At 50.9% G+C, this 26,808-nt stretch overlaps 1 protein-coding gene and 1 pseudogene across 1 annotated transcript; both read right to left on the bottom strand.

Moving 5' to 3' along the window:
* Positions 1-24,241, bottom strand: ING5 (inhibitor of growth family member 5). The gene is made up of 8 exons (XM_060106658.1): positions 24,167-24,241; positions 21,731-21,802; positions 18,788-18,954; positions 17,561-17,672; positions 17,302-17,395; positions 4,574-4,709; positions 4,366-4,427; positions 1-2,804 (listed from the first exon to the last, which is right to left on the bottom strand). The coding sequence occupies exons 1-8, from the start codon at positions 24,201-24,203 to the stop codon at positions 2,762-2,764; spliced, it is 723 nt and encodes a 240-aa protein (XP_059962641.1). The 5' UTR covers positions 24,204-24,241; the 3' UTR covers positions 1-2,761.
* Positions 13,842-17,013, bottom strand: LOC132495377 (heterogeneous nuclear ribonucleoprotein A3-like; annotated as a pseudogene).
* Positions 24,242-26,808: the final 2,567 nt, after the last annotated feature.

A 26,808-nucleotide genomic window follows, 5' to 3' on the forward strand; every position in this document is an offset into this window, starting at 1 on the left:
ACCCACCCCGTCACTGCTGCCTGGGGCTGCGTCTGGCATCTGCTGCCCTGGGCAGATGGGAAGCCACCCAGCTCACGTGGCCCTGCCAGCACCAGGTTCACGTCCACCTGCTCGGGGGCCCAGCCTGCAGTGGGGACAGTCACACAGGCCTTGGTGTATGCGTCCCAGCCACGAGCCCCACGAGCTTGGCCACAGAGGCAGGGGGCTCAGTTTAACACCTGCTTTTATTGGTGCAGCATGTGTTCTCCTGCAGGAAAACGAGAGGATGTTTCTCCAACTGCCGACAGATAAGACAGCACTGGAAACAAGGGCACGACTCTGCTCCTCCTCTGCACGAGAAACCTCTTCCCTCACAAGTAAGCCCCATGGCCACAGAGGGCTGGCACTCTCGCCCGCTCGGAAATACTGCGACGGCCCAGGGCAGCCTCCACCTCAGCGAGGGTCGGGCGGGGCTCCAGAGCAGCCTCCAGCATCAGCCCCCGAGCCCGGCAAGCATCCTGGTGAAGGCGGCGGGCCTCAGACAACAGCGTGAGCGGCGTGGGCTCCAGCCGACCCCTCGGGCCAGGACATTCCCAACCACACGGCCACCAAGTGTCTTCTGTCACAGGCAGCACTGGCGTTCGGGGAGGCCAAACAATGCTCCAGAGACTCTTTCTACTCATGTTTTCCGTTTTCTCCTAAGCTACGTGCATATTATTTTGGTGATATTATTGTAACCAGCAAAAAGTAAACACTAGAAACGTATAAGCACAGAAACTTTAAAAAAAAAAAAAAGGGTCCACACGTGGGATGTTACACAGTGACAAGCAGGATGGTACCATCAGACTTTAAACAAAAGCTTACGACAGAGAAGTCGGTCATCCTTCCTGAGAAACCACCGCGGCCTCAGGAAACCAGATGAGAATCCCAACTGAATCAGCCAGCAACCCACATCCACAAACACCATCGCTTTCCCGCAATAACAGCGGGTGTGAAGTGTTCACAGATGCAGTGCAAATATTAAATTAGCTTCTAAAGAATCACCACAAGCTTATTGTACTTACCTATCTTCTCCACAAAAACTGGTAAAAGAGTGAAGAAAATTTTTTTTCCACATTTATTCCCCACAATCCTTAAATACCTGTGTTAAAAACCTAAGTTATTAAATACCAACGCCCCTGGGTTTCTAGCCAATGCTGAGACTGAGGGTGCTGACAGCACTCGTCCGGACACGGCCCCCCTTCTCTGGGGCAGCAGAAGGGCATCGGTTCCAGAAAGCCGTGTGGCTACGGGATCCTCCAGGGACAAGCTGCAGCAGCGGCCGACCCCCTACCCCACCCCCAGCCCAAGACTGGACAGGCCACACGTGCTGAACCGACCTGCCCACAGTCATCTGGGATCAAGTGCCACTCCGTCAGCTCCCTCCAGAAAGGACAGAGTCGGACACGGGGCGCAGGTGAAGCCCCACTGGGAAGCTCAGACGCAGACCCCAGCCAGAGCCCGCTTTCGTCTGCTGAATATTAACTAACTCTGCGGGGAGTGGCCCCGTCTAGGACACAGCCTCACAGGGTCCCTTCTGCTTTCTTTCCTCTCCTTGGTGAATATCAGAAAATAGGAGGGGCATCTACAGTAACAAGGCCTCAGGAGGAAGCGGGTGTATCATTCCAGACGGCCTTCCTTCTAGAGAAAACAAGGTTCTTCGAAATTGGGAATCTCAGCCCCACGTCTGTCTCAGGGACTTCTGGCCTGAAGACAGAAGCAGGTTTCCCCTTCCGTAAATGCACGCCGGAGGCTCTCAAGTCCGAGGACACCTGCAGAAGTCACGCTTTATGGACCATCATCACACACGGAATCAACACACCAAAGGTATGCAATCTCCCCCAACTATTACCAAAAAGACGGTTCAAAGTCGGTTTGGTGAATGCTGTTTAAAGAGAAAGGACACTCTAGTTTCCTAGCTTCATCCAGAACTGCTATTGTGGCACAAGAAATTCACAAAACACATCACATGCCTCCTCGATCTAAGCTGCTCATCTGCTGTACAAATAAACAGGTTTCATATCGGCCCCTAGCAGCCTGGACTCACTTCATATTCATACAGACCACTATCTTCATGCTACCACGATAATTCATCTTCACAGTAAAAACGCCAGGAATTCCCAGGGAAACAGAACATCAGCCCGTCTGCTGGGCCATCTCTTATCGTTCACTAATGGAGAGCCGTTTACTCCAGAAAGTAAACCCCTCATGGAGGGAAGCGGGAGTCCAGACAAAAAGGCAGTGCACAGCGAAGCTGAGACCACTGCCTGCCGTGGGGAGAGCCGGCCCTTCCCAGGCTCGTCACCAGGCTCCACATGCACCGCTCTCAGTGAGGGTCAGAGGTGCCTGAAGTGGTGCCGGGCTCTCGGGGAGCAGCCCCGGGAAACCACAGACAGATGACCACGGCTCACACCTCCAGCTGCAAAGCGATGGCAGTGTACCAGGCACATACGCCCCTCGAAGTCCTGGGGCCACTCGCTGTGACCGCCATGTTTGGGGCCAGGGGTCTGTACGAAAAGTCATGAGAATGTAGTCACTGTGGTAAGTCCCCTAGGGTCACTCCTCTGGGCAACAGGGCTCAGGTGGCTTCTTGTTTGTTTTAGGAAATATCCAGAATTACAACTGGCCATTGAGTTATTAAATATCATTGGAAACAAGGTAGTTTTAAAATGATGATAAAAGATTGCGACGTGAATGAAGGGACGTATTAACGTGCTCTTCGGGTCCGGGCGTCCGCCTCTTCCTACTTCTTCCTCCTCCTTTCCTGAACACACCGGGGACAGAACCTGTGATGAGAAAGGCACAGTGAGGGGCCCTGTGCACGTGGGCGGCCAGACCCCGTTTCCAGGATGGCTGGGCGCTGCCGAAACGGCACCAGGACAGAGACCCACAAACGCAGAGAGCGCAGCCTTCCCATGGGGGAAAACCCCCCACGTGGGCCATTCCATCCAGCATGTCTGTTCTGAGGTCGGTGGATAAGATATGGGTCAGCGAGCAGCATGGTGTTTACACACGAGCATTCCTCTGGATCAAGCTCGTGGGTCCTCTCTGCGCGATGACAGCGCCACTGGGACCAAACTGGAGGTGAGAAGTCGGGCGGGGCCCCTTAACTGGGCAGGAGCAGACCCCCGCCCGCCCCGTGGGGCTGAGGGGGCCCTGGTGACCCTGGGCGAGCAGGTTCCAGAGCCAGAGACACAGGGGGCTGCTCTTGGTCCCTCCTGGGCCCTGGCAGCCCCGTAACAGAAGGGAGGCAGCTGATCCCGTGTGATGCAGCTGCCCCGGCCCCGGCCACCAGCACCTGGTCCAGGCCAGAGAGTGAGCCCGGCCCTGCCGGGCCCTGGGGTGGAGGGCAACGCTGCACCAGCGAGCATGGCGTGCAGACTCCCAGACACGGGCTCAGGTCTCAGACCTAGGCGGGAAGCAGCCTGCTCTCTGCCATCTCCCAGGGGAGCCCAGGGAAGCCAGGAGTTAAACAGCTAAACAGCGGGCGGGCTGGGGCCGCGCCCTGGCTTCCCGCCCCGGCTCTGCATGTCCCGCCCTGTTCCCAGCAAGTGGTGGGCAGACCCTCTCCTCCCAGAAGGAAATGATTTTCCAGTGCCTACTAGACTCTTAAACCCAGAAGTCCCACAAACAACTCGAACCCACCACGTCCAAGTCAAACTCAAATTGCCCTCCCCGCCTCCTGTTCCCGGGACTTCACTTCAGCGCAGGTCAGCAAAACCAGATTTCTATGCACACTAAAGCTGCCGCTGCCCACTGAACACAGGACAGAATAGACGGCGCCATGACCCACGGCACGTCTTCTCGATGGAACGGAAAGCCCGCGGCACTGAGGGTGCCTGGCCTGCGCCCGGCCAAGACCTGGTAATGTTCTTCGTCTTTCGTCAGAGCTCCCTGGGGAAGGACTCCTCATTCTCTGTGTGCATCTGTAATCATCTCTGCCTCACTCAAGAGTCAAAATGGCCATGGTTTGGGGGAACAAGAAGTGCAGGTCACCCTTGACCAAGGCAGGGGTTGGAGCGCCGACTCTTTGCACAGTTGAAAATCACATATAACTTATAGTCGGCTGGCCACACCCGTGGTTCCTCCACACCCGTAGATCCAGCCCATTGGGATTCACGGAGCACGGCAGTATTTACCATTGAAAAATATCCGCATCTAAGTGGTTCAAACCCATGTTGCTCACGGGTCCCTACATTATGCAAACGTAATAAAAGCCGCGACCCCGCGTGAGGTGGGTGGGTGTCCCCTGCAGCTCGGCCCCGGGGACCATGACCAGCGGCAGCAGGCAGGCCCTCGGCCCAGCTGCTCACCCAGTTCTCCAGGAAAGCGGGCGCCCATACTGACCATTTTCCTTTGGGCTTCGTGGTCAGGTCCACACAGGCGAAGTGAAACCACTCGATGGGGCACTGAAAGGCGAAGGAGGAGGTGGTCAGCCCCGCGCTCCGGGTGCCACCTGCCCCGAGGGCACCACCTGCCCCGAGGGCACCACCCACCCCGAGGGCGCCACCCGCCCAGAGGGCGCCACCCCAGGCCCCAGCAAGGCCCCACTCACGTCCGGGTTGTCACAGCCGATCATCTCCCCGTAGGACACCTGGTGGCACAGGCAGTAGGTGGGCTCGTTCGGGTCCACGGGCATGTCCAGCACGTCAGAGGGATGCACCGACAGGATGGTATCGGTGAACTCGGACCTGCGGGGAAACGACAGCGGTGAGCGGGGGAGTGGGGGGGACAAGCTGCCCCAGATGGCGCCAGACAAGGCCGTGCACGAAGGCATGGGAGGGTGTCGGGGGGAGGCGCTCACCACTCAGTGTCCAGACCAGTCCCTCCGGGGACAGGAACCGTGCCCGGCCCCGGCCCCCCGCCCGACGGTGCCTGCTCCCCAAGCTCCTCCCCCAGCCTGGATCAGCACCCCCAGCCTCCCGCGGCATCTCCCCGGCCGGGGCAGGCACACGTCACCACCACCAGTGGACACCTGGCAACATCCGAGAACCCACCTGAGCCCATCCAGGCAGCCCAGGTGTCTGAGCAGCCCTGACTCCGCCAGCTCGCCCTGCACCTCCCCCACAAGAAGGGCCACCGCCTTGCCGCGAAAGCCACAGGAGCCCCTGCCCCCTTGCCCTGCCCTGGCCCTAAGCCCCAGGAGCCCACCACCACCCACCCAGCTGCCCACTGTCAGCAGGGCCGCCCTCACCTGCCCACGCCAGGGAAGCGACCTGTCACCCTGCACCCCCCAGCTGCCCTCTGGGCTCCACCCACAGCCCAGCCAGACCCCTGCACCGTCCACACTGCCCTCCGATCCGCTGCCTGTAGCTCTGCAGCTGCACACAGGGGAGGGCTCGTGGAATCGACTCTCATGCGTTTCGTTATTTAAAACAAAAACCGCGAGCTCAGGCTGGTGGAGACAGACAGTACGTTCCCACCAGTACAGAAAGAAAACCCTCCCTCCCCCACCCCCAAAATAAAAAGTACAGGTGCAGATTCAAATGCGTACTTGCTAACCAAACACAGCAAGTCACACGAGGGACATGGCAAAGGGACAGCTAAGACACGGCGGCCGCCGGGCGATCTGAATATACTGACCGGGGTGAAACGAAGAAAATCTGGTCCCCAGAGGGATTCACTGCTCACGTGCTCCCTGTGCACCAGGGTCTAGAAACACGCTGTGCCTTTGCGACCTGCCTCCCGGCCCAGCGAGGCGCCCCGGCCGCACACCGTCCCTGACACAAGTACGCGCGGTGCCCGTGCAGCTGCCACCCAGGGCCCTCCCTGTGTGGGCTCTGCTCTCCGTCCCTGGGGACGTCATGGAAAAGCGTCCCGGCTCCTGTGCTTTCAAACTGCTTCAGGCACAGCCGCGAGCAGGCCTTCGGGCTGGGGCGCTGTGTCACCGCCCGCGGGGCGGGGTCCTGTCCTGCCACCAGGGGCCTCCCTCCCAGGCGCCCCCCGGGGTAACCAGTGCAAAGCCCCGCGGCAGCCACCCACCAGCGGACTCGAGCCTCTCCTGCGGTGCTTCCCGCCTCCGGCACAGACCTCGCCTCATCTGCTCCGTGCGTTCTGCTTGAGGCTCGACCACGCTGCACAGTTCCAGCTGCCGCGCAACCTGCGCCCGTCACCCCGGGTTCAAGGGCACTGGCCGGGTGCGTGGCAGGAGGAGAGGCTGCAGGGCTTGTGGGGACCCCCCCAGCGAGGACACCCCCAGCCAGCAAGCAGGCCTGGGACCCCGCACCACCGCCCCTCCAGTCTGACCTGGAGGGGGCTCCGGGGTGGGAGGGTAGAGGGAAGCGGCCGGGAGGTCACGGGGGCCGAGCCCACCCCTGGGGCAGAGGCCAGGGCGATCCCCCAGGCAGCAGTGCTGCCCCTCGCTCCGGACCCCGGGACGTGGTGGGCACCCTTCACCAGCCACCCCAGGGAGCCCCCCACGCTTCGCCCCCCACGCGCGTCCCAGGCGCTTCAGGACACGCCCCCGACAGGCACGGCTACTCATCCTCAGGAGGAATGGCCCTGCGTCCGCACACAGATCCTGTCTGGCTCACGGGCCGTACAGACGGCAAGGACGCACCCGAGGTCTGGCGCTCGCCATTCGGGTGGCCCCCCTGCCTGGCCCCGCAGGGTGACAGGACCTTCCTCTGACTCTGGAACCGCAGCATCACCCCAAGGCAGGCCGTGAAGCCACAGCGCCGGCAGACGGAGGACACTGGCCCGCACCCGGCCCGCGGGTGTCCTGTCCTCTCCAGACACGGCCCCGGCCCCGTCCTGCCCCAACGGCCCCCGGGGACAGGGTGCCCCTGGTCACACGGCAGAGCAGGCCTTCAGGGCGGGCCTCAGCGCCCCCGGCCCCTCTGTCTGTAAACTGGGGCAGTCACAGCACCCCTGCTCAGGGCGGCCGTGGAGGAAACGGTTCACGCGGAAGCGCCAGGTCCAGCCCGACGTACCGAGGGCTCTGCCAACGTCACCACCCGACTACCCCTTCTCACCTGCCACTGCTGCGGCCAGCGCTACGAACAGCAGCCAGCGACCCGCACACCAGCCCCCTCCGTGAGGGGAAAGCTACGGGCCCGGCCGGCTCCAGCGCATCCGCAGAGACACGGTGAGACACCCGGGTCATGCCCGAGGTCTGAGACACGGCCAGGCACGCACCCGTCGGGGAGGCTCCCGCTGCACCAGGGAGCCAGGGTCTTGCCCCTCCAAGGGGACTGACGGAGAGGAAGGGACCCAGGAGAACACCTGCTCGTCCCCAGAGGAGGCCGGCATGCCTCGGGCCCTAAGCAGGAAGGAGTAGAAAGGCGCGGAACACTGCTGACACCACGTGGAAGACAAACCCGACACACTGCTGAGGTCCTACTTCAAGGACACTGGACAGCTGTGGAGTGACACAGGCCAGATGCCCTAGGGCTGAGGAAGGGGCAGCAGCCGAGGGAGCAGGCCATCCATCTCCCGTGCTCAGCCGAGGCCCGGAGGCCCACTGGGGACCACACCGACTCTGCAGGACCCTGCACACACCGCCGTGACCCTACAGTCCATTTACTGACCCTGGGGCCAGAGGCTGCAGAGTGACATCCTTGGTCTCTGAGCAGCCAGCCTCTTCCTCCAGACCTCCGCAGGAAGGCCTCCGCAGGAAGGAAAGCCAAGCACTGCCCACAGAGAGCCATTGGGGCAGCAAAACAGACGCTCTGGCTTCTCCGTCAGGAGCCGGGAGGCCTCCTGCCACCTTCGCCACCCTGCCCCAAGCCTGCTCCATCTGCCTGGACCAAAGAAGGGCAAGCCATTCTGGGGGAGCGCAGAACTTCCCTCTCCACGTGCCTCCAAGGCCAGACAACGAGACAAGTACATGACGTGAAAAAGCAGGAGTGGTAACCAGAGGAAAGTGGACAGACAGAAGCAGATGCAGAAGACGACCCAGATGTTAAAATTAGCAGAGAAGGGCTTTAAACACACATTATGAAGAAAAGGTAAATAAGAGAGATGAAAATATGGAGATTTTTCAAAAAGGAACTAAAATCCATAAAAAAGGAATCAAATGGGTGTTCCAGAATGAAGACTACAGCACGCGGACTTACAGTTGACCCTTGACCAAGGCGGTTTGAAGTGCGTGAGCCCCACTTACACACAGGTTTTCTTCAGCGAGTACATGGTACAGCACTACACGACCCGTGGTTGGATGAACCCTCGGATGTGGCTGACTGTAAGGTGATACATGGACTTCCAACTGCACGGAGGGCTGGCGCCCCAAGCCCCACATTGTTCAAGGGTCACCTGTAACATTTATGGTCTCATCCATCTGCAACAGACACAGCCTAACTGTTCCCACACAGTCAACAAACATCCCCATAAGGCAGATGCCTTCAATCATCTCTGACACAGGTCTCATGGCCCAGCATTAAATGTCCTGCCAGATCTACAAAACCGGCTTCAGTTAGAACACACACAGGTCGATGCATTCCCCAGAATCACCCTGCAGAGCAAACAAGAAGGAGATGCACTGTCTAAATGCTCAACAAAGAGGCTCTCACAAGGGTTCACATCTCATCAGCAACATCCAGACTCTGGAGAATGCTACAAGCCAAACAGCGCAGGTCCTTCAAGAAGGAAAATTATGAAGAAAAGAAAGGGATGGAGAAAAACTTACACATTAAAGAAACTTTACCTAAAAAAAGACCCTGACGAAATAACAGGTACTGAACTGCCCTCCTACTATGAACAAGTAGAAAACTGGACAAGATACCTGAAGTAGGAGTTTCCAGGCACTACACAGAAGGCAGCACAGGACAGTGATCCTGAGAAGGTAAACAAGCCAGGTGAGACCTACGACCTTCTCAGCTTTCTGCCTGGAGGCACTTTCCACACGCCAGTCCTTAGAGAGGAGCAAAGCCTGCATGTCTAGAAGGAGGGAAAAACCAAAGCTCAGGGAGGGTGAGGCTGCTGGAACTTGGGGGCAGGGTGCTGGAAAGGAGGAAGCTAGAGAGAGTGCACTCCGGAAATCTGCAAACAGATCCATTTGAGTTTTTAGCTAAAGATTAAGCTGCCTGTGCACAGAGTGACAATCCACAAGGCCAGGCAGAGAATACCAGGGACCCGTGAGCTGAACAATTCCCAGAGCTCACACGCAGCCTGGGCAACATTCAAGTTCCAACCAGCCAGAATGGCGAGACCTCGTCAAACACCAAATACATTCAGAGGAGAACCCAGAAGGGTCACACCTTAGCAGGAGGGTTTAACCAACCCTAGAGTAAAGGCTACTCTAACCTAGCGGTTGGCAAAATACAGCCTGCAGTTGGCTGCCTTTTCTACAAATAAAGTGTTAATGAAACACAGTCACATCATTCATCTACATATTTTCTGTGGATGCTTTCAATATTAAACAGCAGAGTTGAGTGGTCACAACAGAGACAATATGGCCTACAAGCCTAAAATATTTACTATCTGGCATATTAAGAAAAAGGTTTTTTTTTAACCAACGTTAAAAATGTGCCTACAAAGGATCAAGCTGCTCCATAGGTGATTAAACTAGTGACAAAAATTTAAATGAATTTTTAAAATTCAACACCCACTAAACAAAGACAACAAAATCCTGATATTCAACCACAAAACACTGACACTGTCTTAACAATGAGTCAAAAATTACTAGATGAGGGCTTCCCTGGTGGCGCAGTGGTTGAGAGTCCGCCTGCCGATGCAGGGGACACGGGTTCGTGCCCCGATCCCGGAAGATCCCACATGCCGCGGAGCGGCTGGGCCTGCGAGCCATGGCCGCGGAGCCTGTGCTCCGCAACGGGAGAGGCCACAGCAGTGAGAGGCCCGCATACAGCAAAAAAAAAAAAAAAAAAAAAAAAAATTACTAGATGGGGGCTTCCCTGGTGTTGCAGTCATTAAGAATCTGCCTGCCAATGCAGGGGACACAGATTCGAGCCGTGGTCCGGGAAGATCCCACATGCCACGGAGCAACTAAGCATGTGAGCCACAACTACTGAGCCTGCGCTCTAGAACCCGCAAGCCACAACTACTGAAGCCCACATGCCTAGTGCCCGTGCTCTGCAACAAGAGAAGCCACCGCAATGAGAAGCCTATGTACCACAACAAAGAGTAGCCACCGCTCGCAGCAACTAGAGAAAGCCCACAGGCAGCAACAAAGACCCAATGCAGCCAAAAATAAAATAAATTAAATAAATTAAAAAAAATTTTAAATGCTAGATGGACTTCCCTGGTGGCACAGTGGTTAAGAATCCACCTGCCAATGCAGGGGACATGGCTTCAAGCCCTGGTCCAGGAAGATCCCACATGCTGCAGAGCAACTAAGCCCATACGCCACAACTACTGAGCCCGTGCACCACAACTACTGAAGCTCGTGCGCCTAGAGCCCATGCTCCGCAACAAGAGAAGCCACCACAATGAGAAGCCCATGCACCGCAACAAAGAGTAGCCCCCGCTCGCCGCAACCAGAGAAATCCCGTGTGCAGCAACGAAGACCCAATGCAGCCCAAAATAAATTAATTTAAAATAAAATTACTAGACATGTGAAGGAGGAGGAAAATGTGATTTACAACCAGAGAAAAAGCAGTCAACAGAAACAGACCTGCCAAACTCATCAAAATGTATGCATTAAATATATACTGTTCTTTGTATATCAATCATACCTTAATAAAGCGGCTTAAAAAAAAAAAAAAAAAGAAATAGACCTGGAAATGACACAGAATCAGAAGAGGAAGTTTTTTAAAAAGCTGTTGTAAAATGATATATTCAAAGATATAAAGGAAAATATATGTGTAATAACAGAAATGGCAGGTATATAAAAAAAAGAAACAGAATTTCCTGATAAGAAATTTCTTAAATCAAAGATTCACTGAAGGAGACTAAGATTAAATAAGACAACAAGGAAGAAAAGACTTGAAGATAAAGTAATAGAAACTATCCAAATGGAAGCGTAGAAAGAAAATTTCTGACAAAATAATAAGCAGAGCCAGTGATCTGTAGGAAAATATCAAGCTAACACACATATATGATTGGAGTCCCATAAAAAGGACAAAAGAGAGCAGAAAAAAAATTTTGAAACACTGGCTGAAAAATTACAAATTTGATGCAAACTATAAACTAACAGTTCCCAGAAGCTCAATGAGCTCCAAACAGAAAACACACAAAAAACACATATGAGGACACATCATAATTAAGTTGTTAAAAATCAAGTTGCTGTGGACTTCCCTGGTGGAGCAGTGGTTGAGAATCTGCCTGCCAATGCAGGGGACATGGATTCGAGCCCTGGTCCAGGAAGATCCCACACGCCATGGAGCAACTAAGCCCTGCGCCACAACTACTGAGCCTGCGCTCTGGAGCCCGCGAGCTGCAACTACTGAGCCTGCGTGCTGCAACTACTGAAGCCCGTGCGCCTAGAGCCCATGCTCCACAACAAGAGAAGCCACCACAGTAAGAAGCTGCTCACCGCAACGAAGAGCAACCCCAGCTCGCCACAACTAGAGAAAGCCCGTGTGCAGCAATGAAGACCCAACACAGCCAAAAATAAATAAAACAAATAAATTTTTTTAAAAATCAAGTTGCTAAATGGAAACCTTAGAAGCAGCAAAAATAAATAAAGCCACTTATACACAGAAGAACAAAGATAAGAATTACCACGAATTTCTCATCAGAATCAATGCAAGATGGAAAACAACAGGACATCTTTAGTGATGAAAGAAAAAAAAGAAGTCAACCTAAAACTTTATATCCAACAAGAATATCCTTCAAAGATGGAAATGAAATAAAGATATTTTCAAAGAAACAAAAAAGAAAATTCGTAAAATAGATAGCTAGTGGGAAGCAGCCGCATAGCACAGGGAGATCAGCTTTGTGCTTTGTGACCACCTAGAGGGGTAGGATAGGGAGGGTGGAACGGAGGGAGACGCAAGAGGGAAGAGATATGGGAACATATGTATATGTATAACTGATTCACTTTGTTATAAAGCAGAAACTAACACACCATTGTAAAGCAATTATACTCCAATAAACATGTAAAAAAAAACCAAAACAAAACAGAAAATTCATCACCATTAGCAAACCTGCACTGTAAAAAATGTTAAAGAAAGTTCTTCAGGGGGCTTCCCTGGTGGCGCAGTGATTAAGAATCCGCCTGCCAATGCAGGGGACACGGGTTCAAGTCCTGGTCCGGGAAGATCCCACATGCCGCGGAGTAACTATGCCCGTGTGCCACAACTACTGAGCCTGCGCTCTAGAGCCCGCGAGCCACAACTACTGAGCCTGTGTGCCACAACTCCTGAAGCCCATGTGCCTAGAGCCTGTGCTCCGCAACAAGAGAAGTCACAACAATGAGACGCCCACACACCACAATGAAGAGTAGCCCCCGCTCACCACAGCTAGAGAAAGCCCGTGCACATCAACAAAGACCCAACACAGCCAAAAATAAATAAATAAGTAAATCAATTAATTAATTAAATAAATTTTTTTTTAAAAAAAGAAAGTTCTTCAGGCAGAAGAGAAATGATACCAGATGGAAATCTGCATTTACATATAATGAAGGGCATTGGAAATGGTAAATATATGGACTAACTATAAAACTTTTTCTCATATTTTAAAATGTGTTTAAGATAAGCAATGATTTAGACCTAAAACAATAACAACAATATATTCAGAGACTTATGTCACATGTAGAAGTAAAATTTTTGATAATAGCACAAAGGACAGGAGGCAGAAAACAAAAGAATACCCATGTAGGCTCTTACATTAAACATGAAATAGTATAATATTATTTGAAATTCTATGTGATAAGTTAATGAAACAGGGTGTACACACTGGAATAGTCCTTAAAATGGAATACTGAGGAAATTCCCTGGTGGTCCAATGGTTAGGACACAGCACTTTCACTGCTGGGGACCTGGTTAGATCAGGGAACTAAGATCCCGCAAGCCATGCTGCACAGCCAAAAAACAAACAAACAAAAAAACAAAAAAATAAAAAATAAATAAAATGAAAACTAAGACTTCTTTGAGATACCATTGACACCCACTTAAAAAAAAGTGGAATACTGAAAAAATACATGATTAATTCAAAAGAAGACAGGAAAAGAACAGATGGGACAAGGCAACAACTAATAGCAAGATAGTAAATTTAAGTCCAACCATATCACTAATTACATTAAATCTGAATAGTCTAAATAGTGCAATGAAAAGAAGGAAATTTTCAGACTAGATAAAAAAGCAGCACTCAATTATTTGCTGCTTTCAAGAAACTCACTCTAAATACAAAAACACAAATGTGGTGAAAGTAAAAGAATGAAAAAGGGAAAAAACACACCATGTAAAAACTCACTGTAAGACACCTGGAATGGCTATAGTAATATTAGACAAAACAGACTTCAAAACAAAGAATATTATGAAGGACAACAAAATAAGTAATGATAAAGGAGTCAATTATTATTATTATTTTTTTTTGAAAAGTTAAAAATTCCTTAATTTTTTATTCCTGGTACCACTACCACAATTTACAGGGCAATATACCTGATGTAATGAAAAGAAAAAGAAAAAGGCAAAGCTACAACAGATAAAAAACCTCAGGAATGTACATCCAATTGACACTACATTGCCTTTATCAATAGCTGCACTTTTTGCAAACTGTGGCTATGAACAGTTGTCCTGAACAAGAAGGGTTTCCTGTTTCAGCTGCAGTAACTTTTCTGACTGTGGATCATCCTTCCTTCTGTGGCAGAGTTTTGCAGTTCCTCTAATGCATTTGGGACGACTGTCTCAAAGTAACCTGCAGCTTTCCTGACCGCTCCTCGCTCTCTCTCCTGCTAAGAACTGTAGCCCTTTTCTTCGGAGTTTTTAGAACCTTCTGCTACCCTATCCACCACTTCCACCCCCAGATCCATAACCACCACCATAGGGACTTCCCGAGCTTCTTCCACCAAAACTGCCCCCCTTCACGGGTCCATCAGTTGATGGCTGTTGTCCACTATAATTTCCAAAATCATGATAGCTCCCACCACCACCATAGTTACCTCCACAATTTCCTCCTTCACTGTAACCATCATATCCTCCTCCACCTTGGTTTCCATGTCCTGGTCCACCACCCCCGTAGCCTCCTCTACGACTGTAACCAGGACCACCGCCATAGCTACCACCGTCGCCTCCAAATCCATCCCATCCACCATCACCTCCTCCGTAACTACCTCTGCTGCTACCACCTCCACCACCATAGCCTCCTCTTCCACCAAAGCTTCCACCACGGCCAAAGTTACCTCCACCGCCTCCAAAGTTTCCTCCACGACCCACAAAGCTGCCAGATCCACCTCCACGACCTCTTTGTGATCCAGCAGATTGCATTTCTTGTTAGAAAGGGCCTTTTTCACTTCACAAGTATGCCCATTAAGAGTGTGGTATTTCTGAACAACAATTTTATCAACGGTATCATGATCATCAAAAGTTACAGAAGCAAAGCCTCTCTTTTTTCCACGCTGCCTGTCTTCCATAACTTCTATGGTTTCAATCTTGCCATACTTTTCAAAGTAGTCTCTCAAATTATATTCTTCTGTATCTTCTTTAATACCACCAACAAAAATTTTCTTCACTGTTAGATGGGCACCAGGCTTTACAGAATCCTCTCTAGAAACAGCTCTCTTTGGTTCCACTACACGCCCATCAACCTTGTGTGGTCGAGCACACATTGCTGCATCCACCTCTTCAACACAAGAGTAAGTAACAAAACCAAAGCCCCTGGAACGTGTTGTTTGGGGGTCTCTCATCACCACACGATCTGTAAGTGTGCCCCATTTCTCAAAATGTTCTCTTAAGCTATCATCTGTAGTTTCAAAGCTCAGACCACCAATAAACAGTTTTCTCAACTGTTCTGCTTCCTTTGGATCATGGCCCTCCTCCCCCCGGCGGCAGCGGCGACAGCCGGAGTCGGGCTGGGGGCGGCCGGGCGGCGGTTTTACCTCCGTTTTGAGACCGGACTCGCCTCTTCCAACTCGAGTTCAATATGGAGCCAATTATTTTTAAAAAACCTAAATGTGTATGTACTTCCAAATAACAGAGCTTCAAAATATATGAAGCAGAAACTCACAGAGCAGGAGGAGAAATAGACAAATCCATGTCTAGAGTTGGTGATCTCAACACTCTTCTCTCAGTAATTTATACAAGTAAACAGAGTATCTGTCAGGATACATAAAACTTGAACAGTGCTGTCAACCAAGTTATATAACTGACATCTACCCAACAACAGTAAGATACACATTGCTTTCAAGTATATATGGAACATTCAGAAAATAGACCATAAACCATAACCCAAAACTTAATCACTTTCAGATGACTTCAATTACAGAAGTTCTCTGATCACAGCAAAATTAAATTAGAAACTGAAATTAGAAAGTTACCTGGAAAATCTCAAATTATTTGGAAGCTGAGAAACATACTTCTACATAAGCTACGGGTCAAAAGAAAAATCACAAAAGAAAATTTTAAATATTTTGAATGGAATAAAAATAAAAACATAACATATCAAAATTTGTGTGATGCAGCTAAAATAGTAATTAGAAGAAAGTTTATAGCTTTAAATATTTATATTAGAAAAGAAGTAGTATGAAAATCAATGATCTAAGCTACTTCCACATTAAAAAGCTAGAAAAAGAAAAGCAAAGTAAATCCAGGCTAAGTAGAAGGACAGAAAGAATACAGATATTAGCAGAAATAAGTGCAATAGAAGACAAACAGTAGAGAAAAAAATTAAAATCAATGAAACCAAAAGCTAGTTTTCTGAAAAGATCAAGGCAAAATGAGAGAAGACATAAATCATCAATTTCAGGTCTAAAAGAGTGAGCATCAGTACAGAACCTACAACATCAGAAGAATAATAAAGTAATATTATGAATAACTTGATGTCAATAAATGTGACAACTTATATGAAACAACAAATTCCTTGAAAGATGTAGATTACCAAAACTGACTCAAGAAGAAATAGAAAGGTTGACTAGTTCTATAACTTTTTGTTGTTGTTGTTGCAGTACGCGGGCCTCTCACCACTGTGGCCTCTCCCACCGCAGAGCACAGGCTCCGGGCATGCAGGCTCAGCGGCCAGGGCTCACGGGCCCAGCCGCTCCATGGCATGTGGGATCTTCCCGGACCGGGGCATGAACCCGCATCCCCTGCATCGGCAGGCGGACTCTCAACCACTGCGCCACCAGGGAAGCCCTAGTTCTATAACTTTAAAGAAGTTGAATACAACATCAAACTGTATACTTAAAATGAGAACATTTTATTGTTATGTAAATTATTCCTTAATGAAGTTAATCTAAAAGGTTAAAAAAAAAGAAAGCAACAAGACTAAACTATAGGGTCCAGGAGTGCACGTGTCAGGGACAAAACTACAAAGAAAGAATGGAAGTGAACACCCTGTCTGTCTGGGTCGTGTGTATCTGGGGTTGAGGAAGTGGTGATTCTGACGGGGCACAGGGAAGGGCCCCCCAGGGAGCGTTAGTCACAGACCAGGCAATGATTACAAGGATGTGCCTCTTACAGTAATTCGTTAAACTACACGTTTGTTGTGTGGTCTTCTGCATCTGTGCATTACTTTACAATACAAAGACACTATTTGGGTTTTTTTTTTTAAAGATAAAAGTTTAAACACCAGGTTTAAGAACCAAAACTTTTCTTTTGTCGAAAACTAACTCTTCTGAGCTCTCCCCATAACTGTCAAAATCATCTCTACAGAAGCCACTTGGCATTTTAGCATCTTCTATGAAGCAATGTTACACTATCTTGGAGGATGAAGCATCACATTCATATTCTATGAAGCTATCTTGGGGGGTAGGGGGTAGCAAGTGAGAGAGTGCTTTAAATGAAATATTCTGAAGTTCAAGTTAAATGACGTGGATATTTAATAAATGCAGTCACACAATTTAAAAACGAATACATCTAAAACATGTATTTATATATAAAATGATCAACAGATGTGGATTCAGCTACTAGGAAACGGCTTAGCTTGAACCGCACCAAACATCACCGTGTCTCTTAAGAGGCAGGGCACGCAGTGGCTAAGAGAACGGGTTCTGGAGTCAGACCGCCTGGTGCAAACCCAGGAGCTCTGAAGCCTCGGTCTCCACAACTGCAACACTGCTCCCTCAAGTTGCTGTGAGGACCAACTGACCCGGCACGGGTAAAGCACAAAGAGCAACAGCACACCTCGCACAGGTAAGCACTTCCTCAGCCTTAGCAGTCACCAGTGTTTCCATCCTGAGCAAATACCAATGGTGTTCTTCAGGGAAAAAGAGAAAAAAGCACCTCTCACCCTCCTTTATGCTTCTTCTTCTTTGGGGTGTCTTCTTCTGAGGTCCTCCTGCCACGACCCCGGGAGCCCCTCTTTTCTTTCTGACCTCGACCTTCTGAAACAATAAAGACCACAACTTTGTTCACAGATTTCACTGAAGCAGGACAAGATTTACCCAAATATGATATTTACCATAATGTGCCTAATACACTTATCAGACAAAATTCTTCAAAACTCCATAGTTAACAATAACAAAATGAAGAAAAATTAACAGACTTGCTTTTTAGCCCCCGTCCTCCAGAGCTTTCGAAGTCGCTGCCCTCCATCTTGTCCTTCAGGTCCGCCTCGAAGCGAGCCAGGTCCGCATCAAGCCTCCGGATGTGCTTATCCACCTACACAGAAGGATGCTCACACATTCCGTTTGAAACTCAGAGCAAAACGCCTCAGGGTCACAAATGCTCCTGATGTCAAGCAGAAAGCACTGTCTGGCCCTTAAATTGAGTCTAGAAGTAACAACACTCTGCTAGAACAAGGCCTGCTATTTCCAGCTTGATGCAAGAGTCTTTTTTCCCCATCAACAGAATAAATCCTACTCAGGGAAAACATCTTGAAGGCAGGCAACAATGAGAAACAGAGCCATAAGATGCAATGAAGTAAAGGGCCGAGGACCCTGGATACTAGGTCCTGACGTAAAATGTGAAGAGCTATAGGTTCATCAACAGAAAATGACTGTTGAAGACGGAGTTCAGGATGGAGTTGGAAGGAAGGACCGCACAGGACAACTGCCCGTGACAGAGGGGATGCTCCTGTAGCTACAAGGACGTCACGAGACACAGCACCAGCTGGCTGGTGACAGCCGCCCCACACCGTCCATCACGGCCCCCGACTGGAAATGAACCACAGTCCTAAGCTTCATTACACGTCAGAGAGAAAACGGACTATCTTAAGGACGTTGATCACACCTAACTCCTTGGAAGACAGGCTGATTACTCAAAGGATTTAGCACTTTGGAGCATCAAAGTCCCAAACATAAGCATTAAGCTCCCCTCCTAGAGGATTCTTTCTCAAACACAACTGATTTCAGGCTTTAAAAAAATCACTGTTTGTTTTATTGGGGGAGGCAAGGACGGGAGCCTCGCTACACGACCTCATGTGCGTCGCAGAACGGCTTTGTGCCACCTTGCAAACCCCGAGAGAAGCGGAATTGAGAGGAAACTGGACAAAACCAATTCTAGGACTTTACCTAAAGCTGACAAAAACAAGCATTAAAAGCATATATAAATGAACAAGCAAAACGGGCACAGGACACAAGACCGCAGTAATGGTCCCAGGACGAGGACTCCTCCAATGTGCACTTTCTCTAGCAGCATCACTCTATCGCAGCCCGGCCTCCACCTCGACGCCCTGTTTCTAAGCAGCCTCCCCCTCGCTGCGTGAAAGGGAAGAGCGTGTCCGCGGGGAGGCCCCCGCCCCCGGGGAGGCCCCCCCACCCCTGCCGCCTCCTCACCATCTCGTAGGTCTGCATGGCCAGCTGCACCTTGTCGTCGCTGTACTCCCTGCACTTGCTGTAGGCGCTCTGGATCTTCTGCAGGTGCTCCACGCGCTGACCCGGAGACAGAGTCTTCACCGTGGAGATATACTCTGCAGCCAGGATGTCGATCTCGGCTTTCTTGTCTGATAGAGTAATGGGCGAAAAGCCAGGACACGCTCACCAGACTGGCAACCAATAAAGCCTGACAACGACAAGTGCCAGCAAAGAAGTGGCTGGCGCAAACTGGCTGCCGGTGGCGGGCACAGCCTTCCCAAACACTTTGGATCAGGGAGACAAGCAGACACCCCGACCAGGGCAGTGCGCCCACGACAGTCCCAACGTATGACGTTGCCCCAGCAAGGGTTCATCGTGCCCTCTTGGACTCTCAAGTTTGAAGAGTCCATTTATTATTGTTTGAATAATAAATGATGTGCTCGCCTTACCTATGACCCGGCAGGCTACTCTCAGGTACATACTCTAAAGATTTAGAGGCCAGGGTACACATGGGAAAACATTCATAACTGCAGATAATAAAAAACAACCCAAACGTCCAATCTACAGTAAAACAGATAAATAAGCTGTGGTCCATTCACACAACAGAACGCTACCCAGCAACAAAAAAAACGTAACAACATCTGTTAATCCCACAAAAGGTGACACTGGGAGAGAAAAGCAAGACACAAAGAAAAACACACTGTATGATTCCATTGATGTTAAAGGCAAAGACAGACGCAACTCTTAACTCTTTGGTTTAGAGAGATGAGAAAACCATTCTTGCAGGTGAAAACTCAGGGTGTACCTCTTAGGGAAGGGGGGCCTGCTCATGAGGATCACACAGGCCCCCAGGCACTAGAGGCTCCATTTCTCCATCTGGGGAGAGGTTCTCCAGGTGCTATTTGCTAAGCAATCTACAAATGTTTATGCTTATTTCTGAATACAAATGCTTTATCTCACCATAAAAGAAATCTCTGTATTCACTAGTCAGGAAGCTGTTCCTTAGTGAAAAACCACAGCTATTCCATCTTGCAAAACATGTGCCCAGCACAATGAGTGAAAAAGTGCCCATACCCAAGCACATTACCATGAAATGTAAAACCTCAGGGATAAAGAGAAAAGCCTAAAAGCTTCTAAATAGGAAAGGGAAAAAAAGATCACATATTCAAAGGATGAGAAACCCAAATGACATCAGACTTCTCAACAGCAACACAGAAGCTGGGAGACAATGCAGCAACGCCTGCCACATTCTGGGGGAAATGCCTGTCAATCTGGAATTCTATACCCAGCCAAACCATTCACTGCTGCATTTTCAGACATGCAATGGTATAAGAAATTTACCCTGCCGTAAATTTCTTTCTGGAAGCTCCCAGAGAAAAGGCTCCTCTGAAACAAACGGGCAAATCAAGAAGCAGTATGTTTACAGCCTAGGAAACAGGGCTCCATGCTGAAGAGGAGCAAAGGGAGAGCCTAGGAAGACCTAGGGCAAGGCGTGCGTGGCAGGCCCAGAAACAGTCGGCCCGGACGGGACCACAGGACAGAGGCTCCAGGAGAGAGGTCTCCATGGAGAGCACACACAGAACTGGCAGGTAACCTGGTGCAGCAGGCACACTGAAAACGAGGAAAACAAAATCAACAAGCAAAGCAATTAAGAACTCCAAGAAAAAGACAGTTACTCCAAACAGGGCATGTGAGCATAGCATATGATAAACTACCGACACAGCAGCCCAGGAAAGAAACAGCATCACTGGACAGCACAGCATCACCACAGTTCAAATTCTAGTCCATTACACCCAGGAGACAGGGGGAGGGAGCTGTGTGCGCATGAACCGAGCAGGACACAACTGGAGACGTAAATCTTCACTTTTTGTAATAACTGAATAGATAAAGTCTAAAACCAAAAGGAAATAAAGTAAGAAACAGCAGCAAAAATGAACTGTTTAAGGCTTCCCTGGTGGCACAGTGGTTGAGAGTCCGCCTGCCGATGCAGGGGACACAGGTTCGTGCCCTGGTCCAGGAAGATCCCACATGCCGCGGAGCAGCTGGGCCCATGAGCCATGGCCGCTGAGCCTGCGCGTCCAGAGCCTGTGCTCCGCAACGGGAGAGGCCACAACAGTGAGAGGCCCGCGTACCACAAAAAAAAAAAAAAAAAAAAAAAAGAACTGTTTAGAAATAGGGAGTTAAATACCAAAAGATCTAAAAGGACTAACTGTTTAAACTACGTACACATAGTTTGAAAATAGAAAATCTTTTAAAGGAAAGAAAAGGTGACAAATATTTTGACTGCAGAAGGGGATGACGATTATAAAGATGTGACATGGAGACATGTAGGGACGGACATAAGGGACTAAGTTTACTTTAAAGACTCAGCACTAGGGGCTTCCCTGGTGGTGCAGTGGTTAAGAATCCACCTGCCAGTGCAGGGGACAGGGGTTCGAGCCCTGGTCCAGGAAGATCCCACACGCCACGGAGCAACAAAGCCCATGTGCCACAACTACTGAGCCTGCGCTCTAGAGCCTGTGAGCCACGACTACTGAGCCAACAAGCCACAACTACTGAAGCCCGCATGCTGCAACTACTGAAGCCCGTGTGCCTAGAGCCCATGCTCCACAACAAGAGAAGCCACCGCAATGAGAAGCCCGCGCACCGCAACGAAGAGCAGCCCCTGCTCTCCACAACTAGAGAGAAGCCCGCGCGCAGCAACGAAGACCCAACACAGCCAAAAATAAATAAATTAAAAAAAAAAAAAAGACTCAGCACTCTCTCTGACACACTACCCAACACCTGCGGCCCAGGCTGGACAGCAGCCCCACTGCCCCAGTTCCCTGGAAGACCAGTGCGCCACCCCCAGGATCCCGGTGCTCCGATCCTGGACTTGGGGAGCTGCTCCCCACACCCTGGCTGTTCTGAAAGGTCTGAACCCACCTTCTGTCCTCTGGTCCAGCTCTCGCATCAGCTGGAAGTTCCTCTGAAGCTCACAGGGTAGGTTCTCGATACCTGAAACACAGACACATGCTTCTCAACAGCAGGACAAAAACCCGCCTTCCAAGCTTCATACTTCAAGGCTACAAACAATAAGCCCACTCTGGCTTCTGTTTCTGTTAGGGTTTGGAGAGAAGAATCAAGGCATCTTTTTTCAGGGACGCGAGCCTAACATTGAAGACAGTGGGGAATCCAGCCCTCCCCTATTTCACACTGGTATCGCTGACGCGCTTCAGAACTTGTCGAAAACTCAAGAAGTTAGAGGCGAACAGAGGGCAGAGGGAGGAAGATGCCTGTGCGACTCTCCCACCGCAGACTCCAGGCCACTCCTCACCTGCAGACGCCCCATCACAGAGAACAAGCCCAAACCCCAGGGTCCTCCTTGCTCTCCCCCTACTCTACTCTGAACTCAGGGCATTGGGCGGTGCCCATCAGGGCTGTGCGGTAGAACTTTATGCCAAGACAGAGCTTCCCGACACAGCACGCACTGGCCACACGGGGCTACTGAACACCTGAAATGGGGCCAATACAACTGAGGGACTGAACTTCTCATTTTACTTGAGTTTATATAAAATCAAACAGACCATGCGGGACAGCACAGGTAAGGACCCTGCCCCACACTGCTCTCCTGTCTGCATGGCCAGGCTCCTGGTCCAGGCCAAGCTCCCCACCTGCCCGCAGCCAGGACGGGCCCCCTCCACAGATGACCGCTCTAAGAGTTCTGTCTAATTGTAAAAAGCTGCTGCTTAAGCTCCAGTGCTTCCCAGCTCATGCAGAGAGTGGCACAGATCCTCCACCCACGGCCTCCAGGCCCACCACGTCCTCCCCGTGGGCTCCCCTGCTGTCCTACCAGGGCTCTCAAGACAGTGCCACCCCTGCACTCTCAGACCTGCTGGGCTCCTTCATGACCTTTAAACTTCTGTTTAAACTTTTAAAAACTCTCTCTCTCCCATTTGAGAGCCAGTTCCAGGAAAACAGGGATCATGTCTGCTTTCTTGGCACACAACAGGTGCTCAGGGAGTGAGCAGGGGCCTCCGTCCGCAAGCCTTCACATGGGTGTCCCTCACAGGACAGGACTCATGTTCCTCAGACCCTCCTCCTGGGGCCCCCTGGGCAGGCACTGGGTCAGAGGAGGGCAAGCCACAGCACCCCGAACAGGCACCTGGGTGTAGGTCTCTCCAGTGACGATGGTGGGGAAGCCCCTCCCTCCACGGTGCTCTCCGGCCCAGGACGCTGTGCTCAGGCTGGGCCATGCCTGGGAGACCCCCTTGGGGAGGGCTGGATCCCCACTGCCTTCCCCGGAGCCGGGGTTCACTCCCTACTCTCAGCAACCTCGGGTTGGGGGGGGGTCTGGGCGCCCAGGCCCGGATGACTGAAAATCCCCAGTGCAGCACAGGGCTCCAAAGCTACCAGGCAAAATCCCCACCAGCCTGCATCCCCAGGCTATGCCCCCGCCAGGGCCAGACTGGACTCAAACGTGGGATCGCCACTCTCCAGTGAGTGACCTTGACAAGCTACTTAGCCTCTGATGCAGCATCACCCCCGCTGTGAAATGCGGCAAATAACCACCTGCTCAGGAGTCCTCCAGAGGGTGCAACCTGTGGGACGCCTCGAGACGTTGGCCCACTGTGATGACCACTGCCTTGAACACCCTACCTGAACGTCTAAGTAGCGCCCCCAACCCCCTGCGCAAAGACAAGTGCCCTCAGAGACCCTCCGCACCATCATGCCTTGCAGATGCACGAACTGAGGTTTGGAAGCGACTCCCAGGCCATAGCACAAGCAGGCACAGAACCCAGAACCCTCAGGCCCTGGGCCCCCCAAACCCGGCCCAGAGTCCCAGGGGACTGAGACTCAGACCACCTTAGTGGGTCACCGCGGTGGGGGCGGGTCCGGGAATGGGCGGGACGGGACTCGGAGGGGCGGGGCCAGTGTGGAGAGGGCGGGGCCTGTGTGGAGAGGGCGGGCCCGACGACGAAGTTGGCGGGGCCTAGTGAATGAGGGGCGGGGCCCAGCCAAGGAAGACGGGTCCTAGGGAGGTGAGAGTGGGGCCTATGGGCGAAAGTGGGCGGGGCTGAGCCTGGGAGGGTGGAGCCGAGCCGCTCTGGCCCCGCCCAGCACCCACTGGCCCCGCCCCGCCATGACGCACCTGGAATTGGCGCGGCCGTGACGGCGGGAGCCCGCGCCGCACCCCCCGCGCCCCTCCCTCGTGGGCCCTCCCGCCCCGCGCGTGCCTCAGCCGTTCCCGCCGCCTCCGGGCCGTCCCGCCGCCCCCACGTGCCCCGGGGTCGGCACTCGGAGCCTAGTGCGCGCGGGGGGGGGCGCGGCGGGGGCGACCCGGCCAGGGCGGTGGGCCTAGGGGGCGCGTGGGGCGCTTACTGTCCAGGTAGTGCTCCAAGTACATGGCGGTCGCCATCTTCGTCCGCGGCCGCGCTCTGGGTCTGCGCGGGCGGTGGCCCCGCGAGAGGCGGAGGCGGGGCCGGCGTGGTCACTATTAATGAGCCCCGCGCTCTGATTGGTCGCCTGCCGGGGCGGGGCGCCGTCTGAACCCGCCCCACGGCTTCCGGTCGGGGCCGCGCGAGGTGTCGCGCGGGAGCTGGGCGGTCCCGGCGGGGCGGGCGGAGCAGGTGTAGGGTCGCAGGGAGGTGGAACGCGTCCCGACCCCTAGGAGGAGCGGCCTCCGGGGCCCCGCGGACCCAGACTCCTGCGATTCCGGGGGTCGGCGGGGGCAGTCGTTCATCACTGAAAATGCACGTTTAAAGGTACACCTTCCTCCGTGAACTCTTCACTAAACCCCAGGCAGATATTTAAGAGTGGAAACACGTTCATTGTTTTGCCAATTTTATCTTCATTGTAGAAATTCAAACTGTACAGGAATTTACAGTTTCCCAACCTCCCGAAGTTACAGGACTGTGATTATCTTGCTCACCTTTCAATCTAAATGATAGCAGTTTCGGTGCCACCTTTCTGGCCCCATTTAATGCTTGATGTGAAAATGCACACACGCGCGCTCGCGTATATAATTGCACACTACCCACCTTTTTATTGTTTTAAGTAGATAAGTGTTTTTTTTAATAGACTTTAGAGCAGTTTTTGGTTTTCAGAAAAATCGAGAAGGAAATATAGAGTTCTTATACACCCCCTCCACACATACACACGGTTTCCTTTATTATAAACATTTTCCATGGGTGGGGTACAATTATTAAAATTGATGAAGCAATACTGATACGTTATTATTAACTAAAGTCCATGGTTTACATTACGAATCATTCTGTGTTGTACAATTACGTTAAGTATCCACCATTACAGTATCATACAGAATAGCTGCACTGCCCTAAAATTCGTCTGCTTCTATTCATCCCTCTCCCTGCCCCGAACCCCTGGCAAATACTGATCTTTTCACTGTCTCCAGTTCTGCATTTTCCAGAATGTCATATAGTTGAAATCATACAGTATATAGCCCTTTCAGATTGGCTTCTTTCACTTAGTAACAGGCATTTTAAGTTTCCTCCATTCCTTTTCGTGGCTGGCTGGCTCATTTCTTCTTAATGCTAAAGAATATTTCATTGTCTATATGTTCCACAATTTATCCATTCACCTATTATTTAGTTACCTATTTTTGGCCATGCCGCGCAGCACACGGGATCTTAGGTCCCCACCCAGGGATTGAACCCGCGCCCCCTGCAGTGGAAGCACAGAGTCTTAACCACTGGACCACCAGGGAAGTCCCTCCATTAACCTACTGAAGACATGTTGGTTGCATCCAAGTTTTGTCAATTATGAATAAAGCTGCTATAATCATTCGTGTTTTGGTTTTCGTGTGGACATTTTTTAAAACTCCTTTGGGTAAATACCAAGAACTGTAAATGCTGGGTCACACTGTAAGATTATGTTGTTTTGTAAGAAACTGCCAAACTGGGACTTCCCTGGTGACGCACTAGTTAAGAATCCGCCTGCCAATGCAGGGGACACGGGTTCGAGCCCTGGTCCGGGAAGATCCCACATGCCGCGGAGCAACTAAGCTCCTGCACCACAACTACTGAGCCTGCGCTCTAGGACCCGCGAGCCACAACTACTGAAGCCTGCTCGCCTAGAGCCCATGATCCGGAACAAGGGAAGTCACTGCAATGAGAAGCCCGTGCACCACAACGAAGAGGAGCCCCCGCTCGCCACAACTAGAGAAAGCCCGCGTGCAGCAACGAAGACCCAATGCAGCCAAAAATAAAAATTAATTTTTTTTTAAAAGAAAGAACCCAGCAAACTGTCTTCCAGAATGAGCTGTACTATTTTGCATTTCCACCAGCAATGAATGAGAGTTCCTGTTGCTCCACATCCTTGCCAGCATTTCGTGTTGTCAGTGCTTTGGATTTGGGCCATGCTAATAGACGTGTAGAGGTATCTCATTTTATTTCCAATTCCCTAATGACAAATGATGTTGGGCACCTTTTCACATGCATATTTGCTACCTGTACATCTCTTTGGTGAGGTGTCTGTTCAGATCTTTTGCCCAGTTTTTAAACTGAGCTGTTGGTTTTCTTAATTGGTGTCACACTATCCACTTTTCTACCATTTACATTTTTAACTTAGTACTCTTCGCAAATTCTGGCCATGTTTTACTCAATTTTATGTCATTCTGTTTATTAGATATATTTCACAGTGTTAGTGTACCATACTTTAACAGACTCCTAATAGATGAACAATATTTTGACTGTTCCTAGTCTTTCATTACCATAAATAGTGCTCTGGTGAACATTTGTTCATACACCTGTATGTATCTGTTCCAGTTGTCTACTGCTGCATAATAAAATACCTGAAAACTTTGTGGTTTAAAAGAAGCATTTTATTAGAGCTCACCATTTTTGTTGGTCAGGCATTCCAGCAAGGCTCAGTTAGATGATTTTTCTGTTCTGTGTGATACGGTAGAGATCACTGGTGTGGCTGGAAGGCTGCATTCAACTGGTACCAGGGACCAGAGCACCTACACATTGCCTCTCCAGCCCAGTTGTGCTTCTTATGTGGCT

Source organism: Mesoplodon densirostris, chromosome 8 (assembly GCF_025265405.1).
Source record: "Mesoplodon densirostris isolate mMesDen1 chromosome 8, mMesDen1 primary haplotype, whole genome shotgun sequence".
Taxonomy (NCBI): Eukaryota; Metazoa; Chordata; class Mammalia; order Artiodactyla; family Ziphiidae; genus Mesoplodon; species Mesoplodon densirostris.